The 18075-nt window shown below is 39.6% G+C and overlaps 1 protein-coding gene across 1 annotated transcript; it reads left to right on the top strand.

Moving 5' to 3' along the window:
- The first annotated feature begins 10368 nt into the window (after window positions 1-10368).
- Window positions 10369-14073, top strand: LOC142612810 (non-specific lipid transfer protein GPI-anchored 7). Its single transcript, XM_075784969.1, has 3 exons — window positions 10369-10874; window positions 11358-11399; window positions 13788-14073. Exons 1-3 carry the CDS (start codon window positions 10568-10570, stop codon window positions 13871-13873), a joined length of 435 nt encoding a protein of 144 aa, XP_075641084.1. The 5' UTR covers window positions 10369-10567; the 3' UTR covers window positions 13874-14073.
- The last annotated feature ends 4002 nt before the right edge of the window (window positions 14074-18075 follow it).

Raw genomic sequence — 18075 nt, forward strand, 5'->3', positions numbered from 1 at the left:
TCCTTCTAGCCTAGGCACGTAGCCATGAGATGGTTTGACGGCTTAAGGGCAGGCTCCATTGATTCTTTCAAAGAGAGCTTACTAGGGCATTTGGTTCTCGCTTTATCACGTGCAAGAGAGTTCCTCGTCCATTGGATTCTTTACTATCCATGGCCATGAGGGAAGGGGAAACCCCGAAAACATATTCGGACCGGACCGGGAAATGTTCAACGAAATTGACGGAGAGACTTTGACGATGTAGCAATAAGGACCTTCAAGGTCGGCCTACCAACAGAGCATGACTTGAGGAAATCCTTAACGAAGAAACTGTCAAGAAGCGTACGCCGGATCGATGGATCGCATCGACGAGTACAAAAGGGTTGAGGAAGATCAGCAGGGGAAAGGGCAAGGCGAAGGTTATCCCACAAGAAAGGAGGGATTTCTGGGGTCGGACCGATACAACAACAATAGGCCTACGCGGGATTTTCCAGTGTGGCCGGCCACGTACCCCCAAGTGGTCAACACCGTCTTCGGGGAGCCGTGCGGCAAAGAATCGTTGGAGAAAATAAGGCATGAGCCTTTTTCAAATGGCCAAATAAAATGGCAGGGGACCCTTTGAGACGCAACCAAAATCTCCACTGCCATTATCACCTGAGAGAGGTCATACCACCGAGGATGTCGCACTTTGTGGAATCATCTCGGAACAATTGGTTAAAGAGGGAAAGTCAAGCAGCTTCGTACCCAACCAACGGCGAGGAAACCAATCGGGAGTGGCAAACCACGACGGTCCTTCATCCGGACCTCCTCTAGGCACTATCAACGTCATTTTTGCGGCACCCGGTAGGACCGGCTCGCCTCCTTTCGGGTAATGTCATTGCTCGAACATTGGCCGAGGAGTCACGGGATCAGCCCGAAGAGGATCAAGGCAAGTATCCTGCCAGGTCCTAAGTTTCTCTGAAGAGGACAAGATGGGGACCATCCAGCCTCATGATGATGCCTTAGTGGTAACCCTCGAATTGGGAACTATGATGTAAAGAGGGTAATGGTTGATCAAGGTAGTGGTGCAGATATCATGTACACCCCGACCTATTTAGAGGCTTGAAGTTAAGAGTTGAAGATCTTATGCCATATGACTCACCCTTGATAAGCTTCGAAGGGAGAGCCGTCGTTCCAAAGGGACAGATTAGACCGCCCGTGCAATTAGTCCAGGAGGTAGTAGACGTAGATTTCATCGTAGTCGATGCCTACTCTCCCTATACGGCTATTGTGGCGAGACCTTGGCTGCATGCGTTAGGGGCTGTTTCCTCAACCTTGCATGTCAAAATCAAATTTCATTCTCGGAGATCGAAAGTGGTGGAGTTACTTGGGAGTCGGTCTGTGGCTCGACAAAGTGTGTCACGGCTGCACGTCGCAATTAACCTGCCGACTCTGCCGTCCTCGGCTAACGGTGAAGCATAGCAATCAAAATCTCTTCCCCATAGCCGAGGTAGATGAAGCAACGTGTGAAGAATTGGAGAAAATTATCATAGACAATGATCCTGAAAAGTTCTTCCAGGTTGGAGTTCGATTGCCGCAGAAGGAAGAAGACAGAGCTGATTTTATTTTTAAAGAAAAATATGGATGTATTTGCTTGGAACGCGTACGAGGCCCCCGGGGTTGTAGATCCGAACTTCATATGTCATCATTTAAGGGTCAATCCAAATGGCAGTGCCGAGGAGGCAACCACCCTGAGGTCCTCAAAGGAACATTCGGAAGCCGTCAAAGAGGAAGTGCTCAAACTCAAAGCGGCAGGGGCTATCAAAGAAGTGTTTTATCCCGAATGGTTAGCCCATACCTGTGGTGGTGAAAAAGAAGAATGGGAAGTGGAGAGTATGTGTAGATTTCACAGATTTAAACAAGGCTTGCCCAAAGGACTCATTCCCGATGCCTCGGATTGATCAACCGGTTGACGCTACCGTTGGACATCCTCGGATGAGTTTTCTTGATGCTTTCCAAGGTTATCACCAGGATACCTTTAGCCGTCGAGGACAGGGAGAAGACGGCATTCGTCACTCCTACGGGAAATTATCATTATAAGGTAATGCCTTTTGGCTTGAAAAACGCAGGGCTACCTACCAAAGGATGATGACGAGGATGTTTGAGGCACGGCTAGGAAAAATATTGAGGTATACGTGGACGATATGGTAGTAAAGAGTAAAGAAGTTTCGCACATCGGAAGATCCGAGCAACACTTTTCGAAGCTAAGAGAGTATAAATTGCGGCTCAATGCCTCTAAATGCTCTTTCGGTGTGGGGTCGGGCAAGTTTCTAGGATATATGGTGACTCACCGAGGAATTGAAGTGAATCCTGCTCAGGTTAAGGCAATAAGCAGCTTACACCCACCTCGGAATCCTAAAGAGGTGCAAAGACTACGGTATGGACCGTCGCTCTCAACCGATTTATATCTCGGTCCGCGGATGCAGGCCTTTCTTTCGCTTATTAAATAAATGGAAGGGTTTTGAATGGACCGAGGAGTGTGCAGCAGCTTTCCAACAGCTAAAAGAATATCTCTCGCGACCACCGGTTATGTCTCGACCGAGGAGGTTGATGAGATTCTCGTTTGCATATATTGCGGTGGCTAAACATGCAAGTTCATCCTGGTTCTTATCCGAGATGACAATAACATCCGAGAGACCGGTGTACTATGTAAGCAAATCTCTCGCATGAGGCCGAGCTGGTTATTTGCCACCGGAAAAAGCTATCTTGGCACGTGGTACATGCTACACGAAGACTTCCCCATTACTTCCAAGTCCTCATACGGTTGTTGTTCTTACACAACTCCCTCCTCAAATCAATTTTGCGAAGTGCGTATATGGGAAGAATTGCCAAATGGGAACCGTCCTTAGGAGCTTTCGATATCAAGTATATGCCTCGCACCTCTATAAAGGGGCAGGTCATCGCGGACCTTGTGGCGAGTTTGCGAGCCTTCGTTAGAAGACTATCAGAAGGCATGGGTACAAAATCAGTAGGCATGATTTCGTGTGAAGGGCCTCCGTTATGGAAAGTCCATGTTGATGGAGCAAAGAACGGAGTGGGATCAGTATCGGATTAGTTTTGATATCCAGAGGGTATTACTTTTGAGAAATCCCCGAGATTAGGATTCTCGGCCACCAACAACGAAGCGAGTGCTGAAGCGGTCCTCGCAGGGATGAACATGGTTCATAAAATGGGAGGAAAGGCGGTGCAAATGTTCTCGGACTCACTATTGGTGGTAGGCCAAGTAGAAGGGAAGCTAGAAGCAAGTGGATTCCAATGCGAGAATACCTAACCTGTGTCAGGTTTATGCAATCTAAATTTGAGTCTTTTCTACTATTGCATGTATCCAGATGTGGCAATACCCATGCCGACTCATTAGCCACGCTCGCGACGTCCTCGGCACAAAGTCTACCACGAGTTATCCTCGTTGAAGACCGTTGAAGCCCACTGGACGGATGGTAACTCCACTCAAATTCTTCAAATTAGGACGACCTAGTTGGATGGATCAAATAGTAACATTTCTCGAAATGACATCCTACTGGAGAAAAAGCTGAAGCGGATAAGGTTCGCAGAAAAGCCACTCGTTTCTTATCTCGAGGACCAAAAATTGTACAAACGTTCCTTTTCGGGACCATATTTGCTATGCATACACCAGGAGGCAACGAGCTACTTTTGGAAGAGCTACACGAAGGGATTTGCGGAAGTCACACAGGAGGAAGGTCTTTAGCTCAGGGGCCCTTACTGTGGCTATTGGTGGCCAAATATGCGAGAGAAGCGCAAGATTATGCAAAGAAATGTGACCAATGTCAAAGGTTCGCTCCAAACATACATCAACCAGGTGGAGTCCTAAATCCTCTATCTAGCCCATGGCCTTTTGCCCAATGGGGCTTGGACATTGTTGGACCCTTCCCCAAAGCAACGGGAAACCGACGGTGGCTTCTCGTGGGAACGGATTACTTTACCAAATGGGTTGAAGCCGAGCCATTATCAAACATCGCAGACACGGAAGCAAAAAAGTTTGTATGGAAGAATATCGTTACCAGGTTCGGCATCCCTCATACTCTCATTTCGTATAACGGTTTACAATTTGATAGCAAAGCCTTTCGGAAATACCGCCGTGATCTGGGCATTACGAATAGATATTCCACTCCGGCTTATCCCCAAGGAAATGGGCAAGCCGAAGCCGTCAACAAAGTAATAGTGAGCGGACTCAAAAAGAGGTTGGGTGACGCCAAGGGGAGGTGGGTGGAAGAATCGCCACATGTCTTGTGGACGTATAGAACTACACCACGAAGATCCAGGTGAAACACCCTTCGCCATGACTTATGGAGCCGAGGCAATAATCCCCTTAGAAACCGGGTTCCGACTCAAGAAAAGCTCCTTTATTTCGGAATAGCAATGATGATCTATTAATGAGAAACTTAGACTTAGTTGAGGAACAGCGAGAAAGCGCCATGGTTCAACTAGCTTATTATCAACATAAGCTCAAGCAGGGATATGATTCTCATGTGAAACTTCGACCTCTTGGACCAGTGACTTAGTATTAAGGAAAGTTTTGGGCACGATGAAGAAGAATCTGCGTGGGGAAAATTGGGCCCAACTGGGAAGGACCTTATCGTATTACTTCGGTCGCAAGGAATAGGGCCTACAATCTGGAAGATTTGGACGAGAATGTTGTACAACGTCCCCGGAATGTAAATAATCTACGAAGGTACTATTACTAAATAAAGGGCACTTCGGCCGTTTCTTTGTTGTAAACTACATTATATTCGTTATCTTCATTCGTCTAAGTATCAAGCCGAAACTTGGTATGCCTCGGATCCTCGGACCACATACCTCGTCTAAATTGATATTCTTTACTAAGTGTTAAACGAGAACCTAAGTTACGTCCGGTCCTCGGATCATCTACTTTGGGAAAATTAACATTTTAAATTTATTCAACTAAGTGTCAAGCCGAAACTTGGTATGCCTTCGGATCCTCGGACCACATACCTCGTCTAAATTGATATTCTTTACTAAGTGTTAAACGTAACCTAAGTTACGTCGGTCCTCGGATCATCTACTTTGGGAAAATTAACATTTTTAAATTTAGTCATCTATGTATCAAGCCGAAACTTGGTATGCTGGATCCTCGACCACGTACCTCGTCTAAATTGATATTCTTTACTAAGTGTTAAACGAACCTAAGTTACGTCTCAGTCCTCGGATCATCTACTTTGGGAAAATTAACACTTTAAATTTATTCATCTAAGTATCAAGAAACTTGGTATGCCTCGGATCCTCGGACCACGTACCTCGTCTAAATTGATATTCTTTACTAATGTTGTCAACGAACCTAAGTTACGTCCGGGTCCTCGATCATCTACTTTGGGAAAATTAACACTTTAAATTTATTCAACTAAGTATAAATCTGAAAATTGGTATGCTCCGGATCCTCGGACCACATACCTCGTCTAAATTGATATTCTTTACTAAGTGTTAACATGAACCTAAGTTACGTCTCGGTCCTCGGATCATCTACTTTGGGAAAATTAACACTTTAAATTTATTCATCTAAGTATCAAGCTGAAACTTGGTATGCCTGGATCCTCGGACCACATACCTCGTCTAAATTGATATTCTTTACTAAGTGTTAAACAGAACCTAAGTTACGTCTGGTCCTCGGATCATCTACTTTGGGAAAATTAACATTTTAAATTTATTCAACTAAGTGTCAAGCTGAAACTTGGTATGCCTGGATCCCTCGACCACATACCTCGTCTAAATTGATATTCTTTACTAAGTGTTAAACGAACCTAAGTTACGTCTCCTCGGATCATCTACTTTGGGAAAATTAACATTTTTAAATTTATTCATCTAAGTGTCAAGTCAAAACTTGGTATGCCCTCGGATCCTCGGACCACATACCTCGTCTAAATTGATATTCTTTACTAAGTGTTAAACGTAAACCTAAGTTACGTCTGGTCCTCGGATCATCTACTTTGGGAAAATTAACATTTTTAAATTTATTCATCTAAGTGTCAAGCTGAAACTTGGTATGCCTCGATCCTCGGATCAATTACTCAATCCTCCTGGAGTATCAAATTTCAATTCAAGTTGTTGCTAGTAACTTTGGTAAAAGACGAGAAGATGATATTTATGGAATGATATGATCAGCATAAAAACAAAAAAAATATATGTATAAGAATCATCTAAAAAACAAACATTCATTCTTGTATTAAATTCCAAAAAAGTACTTTTGCACCTATACTTAGGTATTACACTGAGAGACAAAATAAAAAATAAAGAAAGGAAAGACAACAAGCAAGTCATCATTCGGCTTAATCTTCGAGAGGCCTTTGGAGTCTTTGAGGAGATGGAAGCCGAGCCGAGGACTCAACGGCAATTCCTTTGCCTTTGGGATCATCTATCAAGGTTATTGGGTTAGGCTTGATCACCCAACTCATCCTTCAAGATTCCCCGAAGATCACTTGGAAGCTGTACGTCTTCAATTGCCTTTTCTTGTGCAGGGGTCAAGTTGTTCAAGGGGCATCTTCAGGGAAGAGTTGAGTCTTCAGCCAAATCACCCCTTATCCTCGGATGATCCCTCGGGCCTTTCCAAGTGTCGAAGAATGGAAGAAGCGCGATTCAGGAGGATAGTAGACACTCTTTCCAAAGAGTGGAAGAGGCATCAACCCCAGCTGGGAAAGTGCCTCATTCCACACTTGGAGGCGAGTGCCTACATACCTCGGGAACCTGAGCCTTGAAGGTTTCAAGGACCTCCCCTTCACGCCTATATCATAACCGTCTTGTTCGGCTTGGTCCCTCGAGTTCTCGGCCTCTTCCTTTGCTTTCTCGACCTTTTCTTCTCCTCAATGGCTTCTTCTTTGCCCTCGATGGCTTCTTCTTTGGCCTTCTCAGACTCGTGCGGATCTTTCTTTAAGATCCTCTACGAGCCTTCGTGCTACTAAGAGGTTATCCCCGGCCTTGGCGAAGCATTAGGCACCGATCCTCGGCCTGCTTAGTCGTCGTTTTCGCATCAGCCTCTAAGCCCGCCTTGGCACTCTCAACCTTAGCCAATTTGCCGTGACCTCTGCAGTTTCTTCTTATGAAGGTCCGAGATCTTTGAGCGGTTTCACGCCTCGGACTCCTCGGCCCCTCGAGAGACTTATAGGAATTAATGGCAATTTCTTCCCTCTATGGGCAGATTGAACGGCCTTCCAAACAAAACATATAAACCTTAGACGTATAGATATATATAGGAAATAAAAACAAAAGTCAAGGTTTTAGAGAAAACTCACCATTGCAAGCTCCTTTAGCTTCAAAGTCATGAAGACGGTGTGGTCCCTTTTCTTTCTTCGGCTCAATCATATCCTCGGGGAGTAAGGTGCTTGCTCCAAAGCATCATGACGCATGCCGCCGTCCTTCATCGGAATTTCTAATGGACGCATCCACGGTAATGACCTCGTCGTCCATAGAAAGGTCGAGGAAGCCATCCAGGGGCGCGTACGACCGCCTGTTGGTCGGTTCTTCTTTCCGACCTAGTCTGTATGGTGCGGGCTTGCTTTGCACCCTTTTCAACCTCGGGCTCCTTGGATACAGAACCCTTTCCTACCTCCACAACTTCCTTCCCTTTCGGCTGATCCCTTTTCTTTGAGATCGGGCCTATGTTGGCACGTTGAGTTTGGGAGGATGGAGGGAGGAGGAGGAAGCCTCAGCTTCAAGGGCGTTTGTCACACCCTTTTCTTGAGTCCGAGGGCGCACCTCTTTTGGAGGTTCTTGGACTCTAGGGTCCTTGTCAGCGCCCTCAAGGACATCTTTCAGGCTGGGTTTAATCTTTCGTTGAATGCCCATAACATCAAGTTCTTCAGTAGTAACCTTTGAGATTGGGGTAGAAGTGCCGAGGATGGAAGTTGAGTCTTCTGGGAGAGTAGAGTTGATTAAAAACCTCGAACTCGTCCTCGGAACCTGGTACGTCAACTTCTTCTTCTTCTTCTTCTTCCTTTAAAGGCCAGTAAGGTAGGAAGATGGGCTTCACAGAGGTTAAAATTGTGGAGAAAGGAACTGTGGGAATCCCAATCGGAACAAATGGTGGCGGTTGGATTGGTTGGGTGACCAAGGTACCTTGAGGAATGGTAGTCCCCCCAGAAAGCAAAAAAACCTCCACGCAACGCTAATCCGAGGAAGACGAGGATCGCGGGCTTTAATCACGCACTTCGGCGCCTTGAAAGGCTTTTGATATTGGAGTGTAGCCGAGATCGAGATGAGCCGCACGGAGTTGACCGTCGGTGTGCACGAAGATCTCGGCTTGTAGGATCCTATCCAATCGCCCGAAATCCACAAGGTTAGGATGACGATCCGGCTGCGTGTGGATCTCCAGAGTTGTCCAAGTAAAAGTGGGTAAGAGTAAGTAAAAGACGAAAGATAAAAGTATGTAAAAAGAAACTTCACCTCGGAGTCCCTTCCCTTGTCGGACAGGGGAGGCCGTCGTGCCAATTTCCTGATATGATCAGGAAGTCATTTTTAGGCCCTTATTTGATTCGCAGACATTGAATTAGCGACTTCGGGTGTCTAGACTTTAGGTAATATTCATCTTTTTTGCTTAGGTGATGGAGGTTATAAACCCGGTTCACGTCGTGGTGAGTGAGCCCTAGGTTCATCTTCTCATTTAAAGCGTCTATGGAACCTAAGATCCTAAAGACATTTGGGGCACACTGGGTGGGAGCCAACCTAAAAGCCCTAAGATAATCCCTAGTCACGAGTTCCGCTGGGGATTTTCATTCCCCCCTTCGATGAACGCAATCATCGGGATTACAACTTCCCCGTTTTTCTTTTTGTATAAAACTCTTCCTCGTTCCAGTACCTAATGGATACATCCGAGGGAATTTTGTACTTAACCTTAAACTGCTGTTCTATTTTTTCGTTTGAATCCACAGGGACGCAAATCTACCCATTCTTTTTTGAAAAAAGGCGGGGTTGGAGAAAAAATAACTATGCCGAGGATGAAAGACACAAGTTGAAAAAGAGAAGATGGGAAAGAAAAGAAACAAAAGAAACAAAAAAGCTGAGCAAGGAGGGCAGAGTATTGAAGAACTTACTTTTAAAAAGGAAGAAAGCACGGTCACCTCGGACAGGGTACTTGATACGGAGAGAGAGTACGGGGAGATGAAAAGTGTGGGGTACGTACGAGGTTTCTCGTAGTGTGAAGAATTTTGAAGAAAATTAGTATTTATATGTCGAAGATGTTTTAAAGCGGGCGAATTCCCGCCTCAACCCAAGAATCGCTCTCGGCGTTGGATATGTGTCATATTAATGAAACGTGGGGGACATAGAGCGCAACAATCAATTCGGGGGCGTTTCGCATACCGAAGCATTGGGAACACGCGATGGGTGATTCGAAGTTATCTTCGTCAACAATGTTGCCAAAAGTCCGCAGGTAACAGTGTCTTTTTAAGTCGAGATTCTATTTTTCTCCCGAGGTGAAAAAATAAAGAAACTCGAGGGCTATTGTAGGGGTATTGGGCCCAATAGCATATGAAGGATGGCCAACAAGTATTTTGGGCGGGAAACCCAAAATCCGAAGACATCAAAATGGCCGTGGACTATTTACATATCCAAACACGTCCGAGGAGTAGATTTGTCCTCGGATTTCAGGGCCGAGGACATAGAAAGAGAAGTTTGGTATCCCTGGGTTATATTATAATGAGTCCTACAATTAGGGGATGCACGGTATACGTGGAGGGCGAGAGAAAGAACGGTGGAATGTCTAAAAATAAAGCCGCTACCACCGCCCATACATTAAAAGCTCGTAAATTGATACACCGATAGATGGAAGGATGGGACCTGAACATCGAGCTTGGAACTTGGTCCCTAATCCAACGGCGGCTTTAGGGAAGAATGGATGGGACAAGTATCCAAAAAGGGGATTGCAACCAGAAAAGTGGAAGGTGATGAAGGGAAAGGAAAGGATATAAATAGGAGGAAAGGCATACGAAGAAGGAAGACTTTTCGAGTAAAAGAGATAGAGCCAATAGTAAATGATAATCAACACTTGTATCCAAACTTGAGAAATATCATTAGAAACCATCCTCGGACACAATCCGAGGACGATTTCTCGCCTACTCTTCGCAAACGATTCTTTCGTTCTGTTCTATCGCAGAAGCCCGTTCTTTTTGTAATTGTCTAAACCATCCTTGAAATCTAAATTACAAGCCCATCCTCTACAAATTCATTGTAAAGAAAGGTCTTTCAAGCCCATTTTTCTCCCAGTCGTAGTTTGGGAACTTGAATTGTGACCTTACATCCACCATTACAAATTTATTATAAAAATATTATATAGAGTCCTGAAATTGAAAATGCTTAACTAAAGAAAAGGCTTAACTCATTATTGAAAAAAAGAAATTGTTTGGGGAAGGCAAAACGACCACGGTTCCTCGTCAATAAATTGAAAAGAAACCAGAACCGTGGAACCGACAAAGAAACAAAAGAAAAACGAAAAGCAAAACCCCAGAAGTCCAGAAGGAAAGTAGAAACACACACTACAAAGGCACCACCACCACTACCACCACCACCAACAACAACAACAACAAAAGAAATGGGTAACCAAAATTTGGCCACTTTGATGAGCATATTTGTGGTGGTATTGATGATGGTTACAATGGCAAAGGCACAGACAGCAGATTGTGCATCGAAGCTGGTTCCATGTGCAAACTACATAAACTCAACAACCCCACCAGCCAGTTGCTGTAACCCAATCAAAGAAGCCGTGGACACCCAGCTTCCTTGTCTCTGTGGCCTCTACTCCTCCCCTGGTGTGCTTAAGGCTTTCGGCATCACCGTTGATCAAGCTCTCAATCTCACCCGTGCCTGTGGTATCAGCACAGATCTCAGTAAATGCAATGGTATTTTTCTTCCTTTCTTTTTGTTTTCTTGTTTTTAACTTGAACTAGTTTAGTTGAAAAGTTGTTGGGTTTGTTCCACCTGCTTCATATCAGTTTGAAAAAATAATCTTAAATAGATTTCTCTCATTCTCTGAAGATTTTTTTTTTTTGGATCTGCTGGAATCTGAAATTTTTGTCTTTCAATTTTCTAATGTTAGATGTTACTACATAATTTGTCTTATTTCCTAATTTTAGTGTAAAATTTTTGTGTCTAAGATTGAGAATACTATTTTAAATATGGATTTCCTAGGTGGGTAGTCATGGAACTCTGTTAATTACCATTATATTAATCTGATTACAAAGTTTTAATTTTGTAAGCCGTTTTTCTACCTTTAAAAAAAAAAAAAAAAAAAACTTTCAGAAGTCACTTGTATTTTGATCCTCAATTTACTATTGTACATGGACTAATATTTTTCTGTTATTATCTGAATCTTCCTGCCACAGCTACAGCTCCATCTCCGTCTTCTGGGTCTGTACCACCTCCAGGTAACAATTTCTTGTCCTGCTTATGCTGCTAATTCTAACTTTTAAATGAAAGAGAAAAAAATGAAAAAGAAATATATACCTGTCACTGTAGTATGTATGTATGTTGTTCTTCATGTCCAAGTGCAACCATTGGTCGATGGTCAAACCTTTATTCATTGCATGTGTTGATCCATCAACATCTTGGAAGAAATAAAGGGTTAGAGTTAAATAAAGGTGGCTGATGGACCCGTCCAACTGTTGAACAGTGTACCTTATATAATTAAGGGTTTTACTAACAAATAGCTTAGGAAATTTTTTATCTGGAAAAAGCTATCAAATTTTTTTGACATTTTTTCAATTTTCGGTAAAAATTTTGGGAGTTTTTTAAATGCTAACGAATATCCTTAATAATCTATTAAAAAAAATTTATAGAAAAAAAATTAATTTTTTAATAATTTTTTTCATATTTTATAAAAATATTGTTAAATTTTTTTAAAAATAAATTGCTAACTAAATTTGATAGTTAATATATATTTTAACCGGACCATTAATTAAACCTTAAATATGTAAAAGCTGACTAGTACTGTTGGTGCGAGATCCAATGTACTTAGGGTGAATTAATCCAAGAAAAAAGTTGCTTTGGGTGCCACCAATTTTGACATTAATGAATCCGGAAACGTGTTTTTATAACTAACACAATGTTTGGATGGGGGACAATAAATGAGGAAAAGAGAGGGGAAGGTGGTTGGAACTAAATAGGCTTCATAATGAGTCAAGTCAATTCAGTGCAATATATCTGTTTCTTTTTCTTTCTTTAATCTTAGTTTTACAAAACAGAGGGAGCATTTGGTGCTGTTTAGTTGTAATCCTAAGCATGTTTTGAAAAAACATGGTAAAGAAGTTTCAAACAAGGAAAAGTAACTTTTAACACTTTTTCAGATGGTTCAAGCTAATTTGCGTAAGAATGACATAAACTTCCCTTTCTGGTGCTATCTTTGTAATGGTATACTAGATGTACCGGGTCTATTGTGTCTGTTGTTGCAATTCCTTGGATATGGAAACATCTCAAACAACTGCTTCAGTTGCTTTGTGGGGGTGTCAAATGAGAAACGCAGCCTTATCTGTCAAAATTTATTTTTTCTAAAAAAAATTTGTGCTTGAAAAAATAGTCTACAAAGAAATAAGGAGGTACTAATGTTCTAACAGCTTCTTTGCTATTTCTTGGATGTCCAGACTAGCTAAATCTCGTTATGTTAATTAGAACATCCAATAGATACATGAAATTTCTACTAATCTTTGTCTACATATTTTTGCCTACGATAATTTGGCTTCTAAGTTTACACATTATTTCCTTTGTTGGGCTCTTAATCATCATGTTCATTTAGTATTTATGGAGTAATTATTTTAGGTGAAAATTATACTCAACTCTCCTTTCAAATAGTGAGTTTCAATTAGCTCAACTGGTAAAGTCTCAACTGGTAAAGTCTCTAATGGTTGTATAAGAAATTAGGAGTTCAATCCCCGCCTACACTAAAAACTGATTGGTATCTTGGTCTGATGATAAAGAGCTATCATTAAGAGCGGATGCCATAGGTTGAAACTCTTTCTCAAAAACAAAAAAAAACTCTCCTTTCAAATATGTTTTCCAGCATCCTTCTTCCACTGTCTGAACTTGGAAGGGTGTGTCAATTGGGCCACTTAACTCTCTTATTTAGTCACAACTAGATACTTTGCTTCTCGTATGAAGCACAGGATAATGGTTATCTAATTTGAGGCATCATAGTACTGACTCTTGCCACCATGGATGCTGCCTGATAGAATCGTGGCCTTAAAAGTGTCTAGGTTTGTGATTAGAACCCTTTTGGTCACAAACGTCTTATAGACTGGCAATGAACTCCAGCTAACCGGGGATTTGATTACATGTTGAAATTGTGATGGTTTGTATTGCAATATTGACATGTGAGCAGTGTAGTTGGGTGGCCAAATCCACATCAGGTAGTAGTGCTAAGAATAAGCGGTTAAATATAAACTTTTTTGGGCAATTACGGATAACCAATCTAAGATCCCCAATAGTTTTGCTGTTGTAGATTGTAATTAGAAGCTCTCTAATGGAGGTGAGTAGTCTTCAAGTTTCGTCAAGAACAGTTTGAGTATTGATGCGTTTTACTGTTTTAAAATTTTTTAAAGACTTGTGTATCATTCTGCTGGTAGAATTAGGTCACGGTGGCTTGTTTTGATAAAAAAAAGAAAAAAAGAAAAAAAAAAGCATTTGATATTCTTGTGGCTTGGTGATATAGTTACTGCATTAATCTGAATATACAACAAGATTGCGGTATCAAGTCATATTTACTTCTAAAGTTTACAAGTGCATGACACATACCATCTCTTAATTTGTGGTTAATATTATAGGAGTACCTGGCAATGGAGCAGGCAGGGTTGCGTGGACTGGCTTTTCAACTTTATTCTTCTTCTTGGCTTCTATGATGTTCTATTAGGGCTACCTACAATAGGAAAAGATACAGTAATCAGAGTAAATAATGCTGAGATTGTTTCGGTATTAGGCAGCTGCCTTCCGAGATCTTATTTATGATCACTTTTATATGTTTTATATTGCTATTCAATTGATTTGAACAGTGTTATCATTCTAGATCATTTCCTAATGATATTCATGTCAATCTTTATTATTGTCCATAAATTGAATTTGACAAAATATTTAGCCAATAAAAAGATATAAAGTGGTATAGTAATTATAATAACTAGGGTCATCTTAACAGATATTTTTAGGGCAATTGTTAATAAACAATTATAGGAAAGTTTTTATAGCATTTTTATGGGAAATTGAAAAAATTGTCAAAATATTAATTATTTTTTTCTTTTTCTATAAACCATTTTAAGAATTTTTTTTTTTTTTTTAGAGTGATTTTAAGAAAGTTTTTATAGCACATTTGTTAAATTTTCCCTAATAGCTAACAAGATCTTATAAGTTGTTTTGCTTTCTTAACTAAATTTAAATCTATATTTACCAAAGGCAAATGCTAACGATGCTTTTAGGCCTCATTTGGGAGGAACGAATGAAATAGAATAGAAAGGAATGAACATAATATATTTAGAATATTTTTTCCTTTCCTTATTTGGGAGTTTTAATGGGTCATTTGCTCATTTGAGAGTTTAAGTGGAACGGAATGAAATAGGTGGAAGGGAATACTCATTCCTCTCTTTCTCTTAAAACCTCAAATTTTCATTCTCTTCGAAAAAATTGAAAGAAATAAGAGGAAATGGAATTAGATTTAATGAATTTTTTACTAAAACTTCCAAAATATCCATATACACTCAATCTTTTATTTTAAAAATATTTTATTTTAAAATAGAGGTTTAATAGTAATATTTTCATAAAATAATTTCATTATATTCCCTTCATGTTATTCTCAAATAAGAATACTTATATTCTATTTATTTTTATTTATTTCCATTCATTTATTTTAAAACATTTAATCTAGGTTACTTAATTCTATTCTATTTCATTCTTTTCCATTTCTTTCCTCTGCTTAAATACATTCAATTTCATTCTATTCCCTTATGATCATTCTATTCCATTTCCTTAGGAACTCCCAAAACTTTAGGCCCCGTTTGGGAGGAGTGAATGGAATGGAAAGGAATGAAAAGAATAATTTTAGAATATTCTTCCTTTCTCTTGTTTGGGAGTTTAACTGGGAGGGAATGAAATGTGTAGGAAGGAACACTCATTCTTCTCTATTCCCTTAAAACCTCAAATTTTCATTTCCCCCGAAATTGGGAGGAATGGGAGGGAATGGAATTAGATTTAATGAATTTTTTACTAAAACTCCCAAAATACCCCTATATATTCAACCCTTTATTTTAAAATAGGAATTTAATAGTAATATTGTTATAAAATGATTCCATTCCATTCCCTCCATATTACTCCCAAACAAGATTACTTACATTCCATTCATTTTCATTCATTTCCATTCATTTATTTTAAAACATCTAATCAAGGTTATTTAATTCTATTCCATTCCATTCATTTCCCTTACTTAAATACATTTCACTCCATTCTATTTTTTTCCATTCCTTTATGATCATTCCATTCCATTCCCTTCCCTTCCTTTATAAACTCCCAAACGGAGCCTTAGAGAAATAGAAAAAATTGTCAAAATACCAAATAAGTAATCTACCGAAGAAGTTTGGGTTATTGGAAAGGGGAGTTGTTTCGTGTATTGGCAAAGTGGGCTATCCAAATGAAAGTTGAAAAGCCTTCCATTCAAGCCCGTAATGCCATTGGCTGCAGGGCCGCAACGCATTGCAGAATCTTTCTTCGATTGTATCGAAAAATTTCACCTTTTTTTAAATTATTTTATAGATGAGTTTTGAATCAGATGCAAAAAAATAAACTTTGTCTTGGAGTACCCTTTAGGTACTGTTAACACCCTTTGTGTAGCCTGAAAGTGAGGAATTCTTGGCTTTTCCATGAATTGACTCAATCGATGCACATTGTAACTTATATTAGGCCCTGTGAAGGTTAAGTAGGGAAATTTGCCAGCCAATGTTCTATACATTGAAGCATCCTCATCCTTTAACAATCTACAAATTTTTTCATTGAAGCATCTCATCCTTTAACAATCTACACATTTTTTCCATTGGCCATTTAACTGGTTAAGAACCAAAAACACCAGCATCTGCAAGTAGCTCTAAGGTGTACTTGCTTTAGTTTCTTTGATAATTGACAAGGAGATATACCCTTAGTGGACCTAGCAATCTCAAGTCCCAAAAAACATTTTAAGGGACCTAGATCTTTTAGTCTGAACTTGTCATGCAAGAAACTTTTAAATGTGGTAACAGATGCCAAATCATTGTTAGCCACTAAGATGTCAGGAACATAATCAACAACGACAAGGAAATAAGTCAAATAACTATCTTGAACCCTATCAACCTTGGATTGCTCAAAAGCTTGGCTGAGAATGACATAAATCAACACTTGAGTCTCTCCTTTGCTGCCAACATTAGGATGAAAGCCAAGAGGTAATATAGACTACCTCACGATCAAGGACTTCCATACAAATAGGTAGGTCTGTAACGAGGTGAGTCGAGTCGAGTATTAAAAGTTTGATCTTGTTGATTTTTTTTAACAAGAGTTGAGCTAGAGCTTATTATCAAATAAGATTTTATATTCGAGCTTGACTCATTTTCTTGTCAAGCAAGTTTGAACTTGTTTACAAGTTACTTGATTAACTTATTCTTTGTCTATATATATTATGAATCTATGACTAAAATATTTTACATCTTCACAATTCTATGAATTTTTACTTCGAATATAGACTATTTATATTATCAATAAGCTACAAATAATAATTTAATACCATATAAATCTATTGACAATCCTATACAATCCAATTTCAAGTTTATATAAATATATTTTTAAACAAGTATACATATAAAAATATAATATTATATATAGTTAAATTGAGCACTCATGTTTACTAGTTTATTTATTGACACATTATTATATTTGAGTTTGACTAGTTTAATAATCGAGTCTTAACTTAAAGCTTGAACTTGACTTGTTTTCTAAATAAACGAATATAAACAAGCTCTTTTCTGAATCGAGCTCAAGTTATTTATAAACGGTTTGATTCATTTACAGTACTACAAAAAGGCATTATCTTCATCCAATTCGAGGACATGTTATTCTTGAATTGCAGCCACAGCAAAAATATTTCTAATATTTACAAATTTTGCTATTGGGGAGAATGTTTCAAAATAATCTAGACCTTTCTTTTAATTAAAACATTTGGCCACTAATCAAGCTTTATATCTCCCAAAAGTGGAATGATAATGGAGTTCTGAAGGCTTGAATGCACCGCTTTTGTATCCACAAATGCTTCTTTTTCCATTAATTTCTTCAAAGAGAGCTGCTGCCCAATACTCATCACTTGCATCTGTCTGTAAAATCATTTTTCCTGTGCCTGGAATCTGCAAAGGGGGAAGCTTTTTTGCTAAGTTCTTCAACTGTTGAACTACTTCTGTATGAGCTGAATTCCATACTGGAGGAGATTTTTTCAATAACTTGGACAAACAATCTCTGTGTCTGGAAATTTTTGGAATGAAATCTGACATGTAATTAACAATTCCAAGAAACTGCTGGCCACAAGTCCACATCGGGTTTTTAGAACAATTTTTCAAAACATTTAGAAAACAATTTTTGAAAACAAAAAACAAAAAATCCGAATAAAATGGCGTTTGCACTTCCCCTTTTTTATTAGTATAAGTGAAGAGGGTGTTTAGACATATTTAAGTTCATATTGCTTCCCATGAAAAGATTTCTTTGAAAGCAGCACATTCCAGTTAGAATATATTTTTTAAAGAAATTAAAACTATTATAATGGGAATTATACAACGTTTACTATAAAAAATTTCCTTGATTAATTTAGAAGATTCTTTTCAACTTGAAGTTTCATGCCAGCAAAGATTCCCAGCTCCAATGGTTGTTCAGCTTGCATTAGACGTCCTTGTTGATGTTGAATAATATGAAATTTTAAAGAAACAAAAAACATGAAGGTAATTAATCCTCCAGCTGAAAACGACATTTTCTTTTCTTTTCAACTAATTTATTTTTCCTTTTTCTATTTTGGGATACAAAATGATTGAAATACGCTGGCACCGGGAAACCGTGTGCCCTGCA

This window comes from Castanea sativa, chromosome 10 (genome assembly GCF_040712315.1).
Source record: "Castanea sativa cultivar Marrone di Chiusa Pesio chromosome 10, ASM4071231v1".
NCBI lineage: Eukaryota > Viridiplantae > Streptophyta > Magnoliopsida > Fagales > Fagaceae > Castanea > Castanea sativa.

Excerpts from the sequence above, each read along its gene's own strand:
- LOC142612810 (XM_075784969.1), top strand. The coding sequence starts at position 10,568 with ATGGGTAACCAAAATTTGGCCACTTTGATGAGCATATTTGTGGTGGTA. Across the intron at positions 10,875-11,357 it reads AGATCTCAGTAAATGCAATG|CTACAGCTCCATCTCCGTCT; the intron begins GTATTTTTCTTC and ends TTCCTGCCACAG. Across the intron at positions 11,400-13,787 it reads TGGGTCTGTACCACCTCCAG|GAGTACCTGGCAATGGAGCA; the intron begins GTAACAATTTCT and ends TTAATATTATAG.